A 12849-nucleotide genomic window follows, 5' to 3' on the forward strand; every position below is an offset into this window, starting at 1 on the left:
TTGACAAGATGGCTCACTGGGTAAAGGCACTTGCTGCCAGTCCCGTGGTAGGAGAGAACAGCCTCCCACAAGTTCTCCTGGGACCTCTCCACATGTGCCATGGCACATGCCCCCTACACACAAAATAAGCAAGGAAATGAAAAAAAAAAAAATAGGTTTCTGAGTTATCTTTGAAAAATGATTTACCTGTGTGTATTCAGTGTTCTGTGTGCTTATCATGTGTTCTTTCCTTTCTCGTATCCTCTGTGTGGTATAGGCCCCGTTTCTTCTTATTTTGTAGCTGAGGAACCTGACTTAGAGAATGAAGGGTTTGCATGCCTAATGTCAGGCAACTGTGAGTGGGGAAGTTTAGGTGGGACCCGGGCGTTTGTTCAGGCCTGTATTCTGTTAACGCTGTTGTACTCAGTATTGATACCAACTGTGAGTGGGGAAGTTCAGGTGGGACCCGGGCGTTTGTTCAGGCCTGTATTCTGTTAACGCTGTTGTACTCAGTATTGATACCAATTGTGAGTGGGGAAGTTCAGGTGGGACCCGGGAGTTTGTTCAGGCCTGTATTCTGTTAACGCTGTTGTACTCAGTATTGATACCAACTGTGAGTGGGGAAGTTCAGGTGGGACCCGGGAGTTTGTTCAGGCCTGTATTCTGTTAACGCTGTTGTACTCAGTATTGATACCAACTGTGAGTGGGGTAGTTCAGGTGGGACCCGGGCGTTTGTTCAGGCCTGTATTCTGTTAACGCTGTTGTACTCAGTATTGATACCAACTGTGAGTGGGGAAGTTCAGGTGGGACCCGGGCGTTTGTTCAGGCCTGTATTCTGTTAACGCTGTTGTACTCAGTATTGATACCAACTGTGAGTGGGGAAGTTCAGGTGGGACCCGGGAGTTTGTTCAGGCCTGTATTCTGTTAACGCTGTTGTACTCAGTATTGATACCAACTGTGAGTGGGGAAGTTCAGGTGGGACCCGGGCGTTTGTTCAGGCCTGTATTCTGTTAACGCTGTTGTACTCAGTATTGATACCAACTGTGAGTGGGGAAGTTCAGGTGGGACCCGGGCGTTTGTTCAGGCCTGTATTCTGTTAGCGCTGTTGTACTCAGTATTGATACCAACTGTGAGTGGGGAAGTTCAGGTGGGACCCGGGCGTTTGTTCAGGCCTGTATTCTGTTAACGCTGTTGTACTCAGTATTGATACCAACTGTGAGTGGGGAAGTTCAGGTGGGACCCGGGCGTTTGTTCAGGCCTGTATTCTGTTAACGCTGTTGTACTCAGTATTGATACTTCAGTCCTTTTTATGTATTTATGCATTTCCTTTTTTTGAGACAGGGTCTCGCTGTGTAGCCCTGGCTGCCCTGGAAGTTGCTATATAGACCGGGCTGGCTTCTAATTCAGAGACTGACTTGCCTCTGCCTCCTGAGTGCTGGGATAAAAGGCATATACCACCACACTGGGCTTCTGTATTTATGTATTCATATTTTTCACTAATAGCGGTAGAGTTGGATATAAAAAATTCTACCTCACCATTTTTTTTTTTTTTAATAAGACCTCGTAATACAACCCAGGATTGCTTCAAATTCACTGTGTAGGCAGACTGGTCATCTCCTGCCTCAGGCTCCCAAATTATGGGATGATAGGTGACTATCATAGTGCCTGGCTTCTAAAAATTTTTTACATAATATCTGATTTTTTAAAATTTTTTTTATCTTTTGAAGACAAAGTCTAGCTGTGTCGCCTTCACTGGCCTCAGACACATAGAAATCTGTAAAACTTAAATCTTAAACTCATGTACCACCATGCCTGGATCAATATTTGAGTAGTTTTTAAATTATCCTTTTACTAGAGTTCATACAAAGTAAATATTGTTAGTTAAATCCTACCTCAAAGTTCTGGGAAAAAAAATATTGGTTTTGTTTGTTTGTTTTTTCAAGACAGGGTTTCACTGTGTAGTCCTGATTGTCTTGGAACTCACTATGTAGACCAGGCTGGCCTCGAATTCACAGAAATCCGCTTGCCTTTGCTTTCCAATTGCTGGGATTAAAGATGTGTGCCACCACCACCTGGCAAAAATCTATAAGTTTTTTGAGACAGGATCTCACCATATAATTGTGGCTGGAACTCACTGTGTAGAATAGGCTGGCCTTGAATTCACTGATCCACCTGCCTCTGCTGCTCAAGTGTAAGGACTAAAGGCATTTGCCATCTACCACACCTGAATAAGTTCTGGATTTAAAAATAAGAAATCTAGGCTGGGTTAATCTCAGCATATCTGAGTTTGAGGCCAGCCTGCTACAGAGTGATTTCCAGGACAGCCAGGGATGCACAGAAATTAGAAGTCTAAAAAGGATACAATTTTCTTAGTATTATAAAGTTTTGTAATTTATTATAACTTTATAATTGCTTAAATAAAATTATTCAAAAAGTTGAAAAAGCTGGATATAGTAATTATGAAAAACTGAGAGTTTAGATTAATGACTTAAACTGTTTGTTTTTATTTCTCATTGCAGAATATGGTTTTAATTAAGGAAACATTTTAAAGGCACTCCAGAAAAGCAAATTTAGCCCTGCAAGCTCTTGAACTACTTTTTATTTTCCAGGTTGGTCAAAATGGAAAAGTCATAGGAATTGATCACATTAAAGAACTAGTAGATGACTCAATAAATAATGTGAAAAAGGACGACCCAATGCTTCTGACCTCAGGGCGAGTCCGGCTGGTTGGTAAGTAGGAGAAAACTGAGTGTTTCTTTTTAAGTGGGTTTTCATTTGTAGAAGTATGCAAGCTAAGCAATGCTTACAGCTAGAGTTTACCCTTCACCTTCATTGAAATACAGAGTATAAAAAACAGCTGATTTTTATCCATTTTAACGAACACACAGCATTGCATTGCTTATGATCGCAACTCCTGCTCATTGTTGGGGTGAATTTGTTTTCATATTTGCCCATTTGGATTTCCCTCTTGTGAGGTAACTGTTCAGACATCCCGTTGTGTGCATTTATCTTTGATGTAGATGTTCTAGAGGTTAAGTCTTTTGTTACTTTCAGATATTTCCCCCCCTTGGTGGTATGCATTTTCCTTTTATTGTTACCTTACTTTTTTTTGTGCTGCTCTTGATCAAACCTTCCCACATGTTAGGTAGGTGCTGTACCACTGAGCTATATCCCAGCCCTTGTGCTAAATAGAAATTCTTAATTTTAGTGTAGTTAGGCTAACCATTCTTCCCCCAGTGCCTTCTATGTCTTAAGGATATATGAAGTCATGCAAATCTCTTCTCCCACTCCATTTTCAGCTTCCTGTGAGAATTCTTCACAAAGTTTGGTTGGACAGGTTTTCAAAGTGTAACTTCTTTTTCAGTGGGTGATGGAAGAATGGGATATGCTGAAGAAGCCCCATACGACGCTATTCATGTAGGAGCTGCAGCCCCAGTTGTGCCTCAGGCAGTGAGTTGGGATTTTATTTTTTTGTATTTGTGTGTTTTAGTCCTAAAACTTAAAATATTTATGTACCAATGTAGCGATGAGTTTCAGATGAAGTTCAGAATATACTTAGATTTTCATACATTCTTGTTAATACTAAATGTTGATAGTCTATTAGATAGAAAAGAAAATGTCTATGTGAGAGAATTTTGCAAGTAGTCAAGGAGGCATATGATGATGGAACTTGAACTGGGTGTAAGAGTCATTGGAGCCTCCAGCTCAGAACTCAGGCTGTCTTCATACAATCTTAGTTTAATGTGGATTTGTACAAATTATGATTGTTTGGCTTGGGGACAGGAGGAGTCTGCATATTAAGAGCTCAGTCCTTATTTAGATTTGAAGTCTAAAAGTGATGCTAAGAAGATGTAGGAGACAGGCTTTGGGAGTAAGCCTGGGGGTGGAGGAAGATGTCTCCTATTTTTCATTAGAACTGTTAGAACTCAGGAAAATAAGTCAAGGGCAACTCAATGATCAAGTGTTCCTTAAAAAAAATTAAAATGGAAAAAAATAAGATCTGGTGACCAAATTTTAACTGAAGGCAACCTTTTCTAGGGCAGTACTATCCTATCTAAAGTCAGGTTTCTTTCTTGCTGGTTTGAATAACATCAGGTTGTATTATTCAAAGGGTAGCATGTGATTTAACCATTTTCAGACCGGAAGGGTAGTCTGGTTCTGTATTCATCGGATTATCCTCATCATAATGCCGAAGGAGCCCAGCCCTACCTTCCCACTCTCCCGGTGCCAGGAGTCCTAAATGCAGTCATGGCATTTGGATTCCCTTACCATTGTCTCAGTGATGCCCTAGATTCCACGGTAATAGGATAGCAGCTCCTTGTTAATTTTCTGTACTTTTCCCTTCTCTGTCTGCCCTTCCACAAAGATCTGGAACACACTACACTGCCATTTAGGAGTCTCTGTTGAAGTTAGTTCTGCCCAAACATATTGAGCTCTTAGTTGTACCAGGTGTCTCGGTCAGATGCTTTAAGGACAGAGATAAGTACAGCATAGTCTGTCATCAGATAACTTGTAGCTTAGTAGGGGAGGCTGAGAGATAAATGGGTAAGTGGGAGTTGGTTACTACGTTCAACCAAGAGGGACTGAAAAATTTTTTTTTTTGGATGGGGGGAGGTCCATAAAATTGAAAGAGCAGCATTTAAGTTTGCTGAACTGAGTACTATGCTGAGTCCATGCAATGGAGGGATGCACAGGGACTCTGTTAGTAATACTAGTAACCTAGAGATGGCTCAAATGTGGGTGGGTGTGCAGAGTGTTCTATATGCAAGTACTGTGCCACTTTTGTAAGGGACTTGAGCCACTATGGGTTTTGTTATGCCGGAGGGATCCTGGAAGCAAGGCCTAAGGCCACTAAGACGTGACCACACTCCTCAGTGTGTTTCTGCTTCTGCCCGTGGACATGGAGCATTGTGTAGAGTACTGTTGAGTGACTGGCTGCTTCACCTCTGTAATTTGGTGTGTATGTGGGGGTTTCTTTTTTCTTCTAGCTAATAGACCAGTTAAAGCCTGGTGGAAGATTGATATTGCCAGTCGGTCCTGCAGGAGGAAACCAAATGTTGGAGCAGTATGATAAACTACAAGACGGCAGTGTCAAAATGAAGCCTCTGATGGGGGTGATATATGTGCCTTTAACAGATAAAGAAAAGCAGTGGTCCAGGTGGAAGTGATTTTCTCTTCTGCTCTTTCTTCTTCCACACATTCAAGGTGAAAGGGTGTGGACTTTAAGACATTAGACTGCAAGGGTTGACTTTGGTGGCTTCCTTCATGCTACTCCATTAAAGCATCAGAAACTCATCACATGAAATGTGTGACAAGTGTTGCATGGTCTGTTTTTCTTTCGGTTTGACTCGTACCTGTAGAAAAGGGAGGGTGAAAAGCTGAGTCATGGCAGCGCACGCCTTTAATCCCAGCACTCAGGAGGCAGTGGCAGGCAATCTCTGTGAGTTTGAGGCTAACCTGGTCTTCAGAGTGGTTCCAGGACAGCCAAGGCTACCAGAGAAACCCTGTCTCAAAAAACAAAAACAAACAACAACAACAAAAAAAGGCGAGGAGGCGGGGAGACACTATTTTCCTGCATATTTATAAGTCATATTTATAGTTGCTATAATAGGTATAGAAATAAATGCTTTGATCTGGAAACGAGGCCATCATTTCTTCCCTTGTTCACTCTTAATACTACTGTGACAAGGAGAAAGAAAAAATTGGAAAGGGGGAAGATGTCTGTCCCTATTTTTAAAAAACGTCATAGTCCAGGAGAGGATGGTCTGGCTTTTGGGTTGATTTCTTTGGGTCAGATCCTAGATGTGCGCCATGGTTTTAGAGCTGCTGTAAGAAGTAAATGTGTCAGCATGCTATAGATTAGGCCAGACCATTTGAGTTCTTCTGGCTAAGTCTGGGGAGGAGAGGGATTCCAGAGGCTGTCCAGTGAGCTCCCACGTCTCACAGCCTGCCTGGAGGACCTGCCGCACAGCACTGTTCACACACTGCATTGCATGGCTCCTTAGAAAGAAAGCAACTGCCTGCTTCTGCTCAGCATCGCAGTATCAGCTGAATGTTTCCTTTGAAGCTAACATTTCTTCTCCTCCCCATGGAGAGAAGGGAGGACAGCATTCAGAGCACTGTGGCTAGATGCTTGAAGCTGGTGCCCAAATAAAGATGGTCTGACAGTGTCTTTGCCTTAGATTCCTTTCTAGTTGACAACCTTCTTATTTCAAGAGAGTTTTGTTTTGTTTTTTTAAATAAGTGGCAATTGTAAGTACAACAGAACTCTTTAATTTTGCTTTCTGTAAAGAGGACAGGCACCTTTTAATGATTTTTAAAAATTTCTGTGTGTGTGTGTGTGTGTGTGTGTGTGTGTGTGTGTGTGTGTCACAGCATGGGTGTGGAGCTCCGAGAACAACTTGGAGAAGTCAATTCTCTCCTACTATGTGGGACCTAGGCATTGAGCTCAGATTCTTTTTTTTTTTTTTTTAAGATTTATTGATTTATTATGTATACAGTGTTCTGCCTACATGTATGTCTGCACACTAGAAGAGAGCACCAGATCTCATTATAGATGGTTGTAAGCCACCATGTGGTTGCTGGGAATTGAACTCGGGACCTCTGAAAGAGCAGCCAGTGCTCTTAACCTCTGAACTATCTCTCCAGCCCCGAGTCCAGATTCTTAGGTCATGTGTACACTAAGTGTCTTTAACCAGTGAGCCATCTCACTGACCCTTGAGTGAGTATTTAATTGCAAAAGTTATAATCTAATTCAATTTGCTTAAAACAGTATTGGGTTTGTGGCTATCCATGAATATGTTAGACTAATTGGGCCACACCCTTAAAAACAAAAACAAAACAAACTTTCCACCTCCCACACCTATTTAACAATATCCCGCCTTTCTTCTCCATACTGGGATTTGTCTGGCTTGAGGTGGTGCACTGCCTTGTGCATGCTGTCATTAGTCTCTGTGAGTTCCTATGTGTAACTCAGCTGCCCTGTTGTATCTGGAGAACAGTTTCTTTGTAGCCATCCACTGCCTCTGACTCTTACAGTCTTTCCAGACCATTTCTGCAATGATCCCTGAGCTTTGGGGTAGGGGTGTCATATCCCATTTAGGCCTGAGTATTCCACAGTCACTCATTCTCTGCACGTTGATTAGTTGTGGGTCTCTGTGTTAATTGTCATCTATTGCAAAAGGAGCTTCTTTGATGGATGAGGTTTGAAAGCTACACTAACCTGTGGGTGTAATGAGATGTCATTCGGCATCTATTTAATACTATGTTACATTAGCAGAGTAACAGTAGTAGATTCTCCCCTAGGCCCTATGATGTGTCTGACCACAGGTTCCTGGCCCTGATGAAGGTACCAGGTCTGGGTTCCCTCTTGTGCAGGGGTCTTCAGTTGAATCAGAAAAGGCTTGGTCACTCCCGTGACGTTCCTGCCACTGTTGGAATGTGGGCATGCCAGGCGGTCATTACTGTCAAGACAGACAATTCCTTCTCTCCTTCAAGTTCTGTAGACAACGTTTTGCAGTGCTGTGAAATCCAGCCAGTAGGGATTTCCAATTAATACCAGCTTGAGTTCCCATGGTCTACAGCTCAAGTGTGCAATGCCTTCAGGAACAGGGTCTTCCTGACAGCTTCTGGAAAGTAACCAAGAGCAATAGCCCCAGCCCTCAGCAAGGAACCCTTCCCCCACTTCTTCATAAAGAGAGTCCCTTCCTTCCAATTATACAAGCTTTAGAATCCCTGTCCCCGAAACAAAACCAAAAACCTTGCATCTTCCTGGTTCAAATTATTGTGTATTTACAACATTAGAAAGTCTATTAAACTGTTAAAACATATGTGGATTTGAGTTATTTCCTGGTAGTACATCTCATTTGTTCTTTTTTTTTTTTTAAATTTTTATTGCTTTTGTGTTTGAGTGTTTTGCTTACATGTATGTATGTACAACACATGTGTGTCTGGTGCCAAGAGGCCAGAAGAGGTCATCAGATCCTCTGGAACTGGAGTTACAAATGCTTGTGAGTGGCCACGTGTGGGCGCTGAGAACTGAACCTGGGTCCTCTGCAAGAATAGCAAATGCGGGCTGGAGAGATGGCTCAGTGGTTCAGAGCACTGACTGCTCTTCCAGAGGTCCTGAGTTCAGTTCCCAGCAACCACATGGTGGCTCACAACCACTTGCAATTAGATCTGGTGCCCTCTTCTGGCCTGCAAGGACACATGCAGGCAGAACATTGTATACATAATAAATAAATAAACCTTAAAAAAAAAAAAAGAATAGCAAATGCTCTTAATCACTGAGCCATCTCTCTGATCCTCATTCATTCTTAAATTACAATATCTATGATTCAGTATTACTAACATGGAGCTTTAAAACTTTTTTTTGTTTGTTTTTTGAGACAGGGTTTCTCTATGTAGTTTTGGAGCCTATCCTGGAACTCACTCTGTAGACTAGGCTGGCCTCAAACTCACAGAGATCCACCTGGCTCTGCCTCCGGAGTGCTGGGATTAAAGGCGTGCGCCACCACCGCCCGGCCTGGCCAAAACTCTTAAAGGAGCCGAATCCCTTTTTTGTTGTTCAGCTTTCTCAGACTCTACATGGAAACATGGCCCACATTGGAATGCCAAAATGTTGTTGGGGTTTTCTTCTACTCTTTTGGAGGGCTTGCCACCCAGCTCCCAAATAAATTCACACATGGAGTCTTATTCTTAATTATGAATGCCAGGCCTTAGCTTTGCTTAGTTTAGCTTTTCATAAATTATCCTGTCTACCTTTGGCCTCTGGGTTTTTCCCATTCTCTTACTTCTGCAAATCTTACTCGTATTCTGTGACTTGCTGTGTAGCTGGGTGGCTAGTCCCTGGAGTCCTCCTCCTTCTCTGGCTCCTAGATCTTCACTCCTACATCTCTTCTCTTTTTCCTCCCAGATTTCTCCTATATATTCTCTCTGCTTTTCTTTCTCTCTCTCTCTCCTGCCTTGCTATTGGCTGTTCAGCTCTTTATTAGACCAGTTAGGTGGTTTAGACAGGCACAGTAACACAGCTTCATAGAGTTAAACAAATGCAACATAAACAAAAGTAACACACCTTCCAATAATATTCTACAACACTTCTGCCCATCACCAATTACCGTCTCCCTGTTTGCTGCTCACACTTTCTACACATAAGTATGTTGTACTTTCCTCTGAATCACTTGTGAATTAATTGCAAAATCATACTGAGTGTTTAGTGATGTTTTTGTCACTTAAGGTACCTTCAGATGAGACTTTCGGGCTCTCTGATGCTTTTCGTCATTTTTCCACACTTAATGATTTCCTTGGGGTAGACTGAAATGGACCGTTTCCTTTAGACTGCATTTTTATTCCTCCCTCCTCCCGCTGGCAGTTGCCGGTCCAGTGCTGCACGTGGCTGAGCGAATGGCTTCTTTGGAGCTGATAAGGCTGCCTTAACGAAATCAGCTGACAGGTAGAAGATACCCTACAGACAGCTTTTCTCCAGAGGGTTCGGGCTGCAGTCCACCCAGTCTGCCAGGGCTAACAGACTCTTCATGCAGTTTTGTGACTAGAACTATTAAAAAAAGAATTTGAACTCTAAATGTTTAAACTGTCATCTTAGAAGAAATAAGTAGATCAGCAAGATGATCCTCGGCAGAAGTCATAATTTTTCTGAGTTTTTTGCCTCCAAGGAAGAAGTTTTACCTTTAGGTTTAAAATCACTTTGGACTTTGTGGTTTCCTGCTGTGCTGTGGAGTAGCATGGAAGATGCTTGGGGTGGCTGATGTCCAGTTTTGCTTTGGCTTAGAGTTACATGTGCTTTCATTTCTCTTATTGTATTGCTTGGAATCTGCATATTTTACTGACTTCAGCGTTGTGTCTAAATTGTTTGAGTGCCAGTTCACAGCATGTAACTCCTAATTGCATTTTTCTCTTTTCTCCCCAGGGATGAACTGTAAAAGCAACATGAGCTTGACCAGTCTATAACATTGCAGTGGATTGCTCATCTCGGTCCTTAAAGCATTTGAAAACCAACAGCATCACAGCTTGTTTTGGACTTCATTACACTCTTATTTTCAGCATGAAAATGTGTGGTTTTGTAGGACTTCCTAATTCAGAGAGGCGCAGAGCCAAGGTTGCAGAGAGGGCAGCAAAGTATAACTTTGTGTGTTGTTTTAACACGCCCACATTTTACTTCAAAAATATTAAAAGAAAGTTCTCCACATGGAGAGCTTAGTTTGTGAATTAGTTTTGAGGAGTGGCTTTGCTTTTCTTGAACACTTAATTCTGTTCCAATATTAATTTATCAGATTTCTTTTGTGCATCAGATAACACCACCATTCACAAGTTTAGGTTTCTTGGTAGCCAATGTCTGTTAGATGCTACTAAGAAAATAGAGATGAGCTTTCTTTTTAAAGCTTTTGATGTGGTGTCATAGGATAGCATGTTATAGATACAATCAGCTGCTGTTACCTTAAAACTAGGTGTTTGTAAATACTGAAACTTAAGACGGACGACGAGGCAGGTGGAGTCCCGTAAACTTTACTCAGCTGTTCAGATTGGACATCTCGGATGTAATTTTCCTCCCTCTAAAAGTGATAGGAGGTTGTAGCTCAATATCGTTTTCTGTTTCTAGTCTGCCGCTGATTCTGTATCTGCGCCTAACCCTGTGTGAACTGTGCTAGCCTCTGCACAGTTTGCGCAGCGCTGCTTTGCCAAATAAACTTAAAAGCAAAAGAAGCGTTGGTGGCGTTTGAATCTACAAGAACAGAGGTCTGCCAGGTCCAGATGCTGCCCACAGCCGTGAGGGAAACTGGCTCTTCTGCTGCTGTGTTTTTGTTGTGAATCCTAGGAGGTAAATATGCAGAGCATTAGTCCCCAGTACATGGCTGCATTTCTTCAGGACAGAGACTGTGCATTCATTGTTTCTCACTGCCTTCCCAGCCCAGGGCTTGCTGTATAGTAGCTCTGTATTAAATGCCCAGTGAGTGAGTGGCTGTATTTAGTATTGGGGAAGAATGTGATTGAGAATAAACATACCAAAACCTATGTTTCATCTGTAAATAGACTCATTAATAACTGTAAAGTGTGTGTCTGTGAAGGCAAAGGCACTTTGAGGATCTTATTTAAATATGGTTTTATATTTTCTAAGAAGACTTTAGTTTTTATGAAGATTCTAGAACTTGAGGGAAGATTACAGCTTCTGATGGGTGGGGCTGGCATCCCCAGCAGAGCCTTCCTCCCAAGTGAAAGGCACGTGATTCTTAGTGTGTGAGAAACCCTTCCCTGCTCTTCAAGTCTTATGTCACTGATGTAGAAGTTGTGCAGACGTCATCTCACAAGTGTCTTTGTGGCTAAGGTCGCAGTCACAGGAAGCTAGCAGTCTGTGCTCCTACAGACTGCAACATCTTAACCGGCTTCGGATTGCTGCTGGTTGTTGCTGTGGAGTCCTGGCAGTGAACTCCGGTGTCCAGGATGCATGGTCATTTGGAGTATGTGTAAGGTCAAATGTTCTTTCAGACTTGAAAGCAAATGAATTCTTAAACGTACCCACTAGTCTGGGTCCTTGATAGGGCGACTACACCTTATTACATGTAGATCTCTACACTAGGTTTTGGAATAGAAAAAGGCATTTCCACCCCAGTAGTTTTCAGATTAGTTGAGGAGATAGTTAATAAATAAGCATCATAAATTACTACCCAATTTGTATAGAAAATGCTGTGCCCAAATGTTGTTCTTGTGCTCTACACTTTTAGGAGATGAAATTTTAGGATACCGGATAAACAGCCAATTTTAATAGAGCATCATTAAGTGGGTAGAGATGAAAATAATAATTTTAATGAAGTCTGAGCCTTTAAAAATAATTGAATTTATGTATTTGTATAGGAGAGATAAGAAATGTCTGATATTTAGTATATATAATTTCTGAAGCATTTTATTTTTCCTTAATAGAAATTATGCCTGTATATAACATAAAGGGCAGTCAAGACACTTCAGGAAGTTCTAGGCTAGTATGATCTTGTGAAATAAATTTTCCTATAGATTTGATCTTACGAAAAGCCAAACCTGGCTATCAAACTTTGGTGGCAATAAGCTTATGTCAGGGTTCAGTTTCTATTAAGGGTTGCTGCTCTTTCCCAGCCAGGAACCGTACAAAACTACATCTGGGGAAAATCGTTCATCCCATTGTCCATGTGAATACTTACACCTCATTCCCCTACTAACTGCCATTGTTTTTTGCTTTTTGGTGAGGGGTGGGGGGGCTTGCTGCCAAGCCTGAGGACCTGAGTTTCAACCCCAAGACCCACATGGTAGAAGGAGAAAACTGACCCCTGCAGATTGTTCTCTGACCTTCACACACGTTGTGTCGGAGGTGGGAGGATCACAAGTCTTCCTCAGCTACACAGCAAGTTGGAGGCCAGCATGGACTCCATGAGGCCTGCCTTTGAAAAAGAGAACAGAAAGTTCCCACAGTGTGTCTCTTTACTAATACACCTTAAAATTCAGCGGAGTCTAAAAGAGTAAGTTTTTAGTAATAACTTTGTAAACTCTTCAAGGGATTCTTTGTGTGTGTTTACCACCCAGCAAGTGTAATTCCTTGGAGTTTGTAAGGCCTTTTTTTCTGTAGAAGAGGCAGGCTTTCCTAGTTTCTAGTTTAGTGTGCCACTAAAGGAGCTCATGCCAGTGTGGTAACCTAGCCCTAATAAACAGATAGCAAGCCTGGGTCATTATATAAATTGTTCTGGAGTTCAACCGGCTAATAACTTATTTTAGGTAAGTGCTAAAATTCTTGCAGCATCTAAGTCATTTCTTATAGCTTACTGTGTTCCTGATGACCTAATAGCTTACTGTGTTCCTGATGACCTAATAGCTTAGTGTGTTCCTGATGAC

General features: G+C 42.0%; 1 protein-coding gene across 3 annotated transcripts in view; it reads left to right on the forward strand.

Moving 5' to 3' along the window:
• Positions 1-10206, forward strand: part of Pcmt1 (protein-L-isoaspartate (D-aspartate) O-methyltransferase) — a 32728-nt gene extending 22522 nt beyond the window's left edge. For 2 of the 3 annotated variants that reach the window (XM_059272776.1, XM_059272778.1), the window contains 4 exons: positions 2589-2709; positions 3344-3429; positions 4968-5137; positions 9905-10206. In XM_059272776.1, the coding sequence (XP_059128759.1) occupies positions 2589-2709; positions 3344-3429; positions 4968-5137; positions 9905-9917 (390 nt within the window). In that variant the 3' untranslated portion in view covers positions 9918-10206. Of the gene's footprint in view, positions 1-2588; positions 2710-3343; positions 3430-4967; positions 5185-9904 lie in introns of all 3 variants that reach the window. The other variant, XM_059272777.1, reaches the window with a different exon arrangement.
• The last annotated feature ends 2643 nt before the right edge of the window (positions 10207-12849 follow it).

Source organism: Peromyscus eremicus, chromosome 8b, assembly GCF_949786415.1.
Source record: "Peromyscus eremicus chromosome 8b, PerEre_H2_v1, whole genome shotgun sequence".
Classification (NCBI taxonomy): Eukaryota; Metazoa; Chordata; class Mammalia; order Rodentia; family Cricetidae; genus Peromyscus; species Peromyscus eremicus.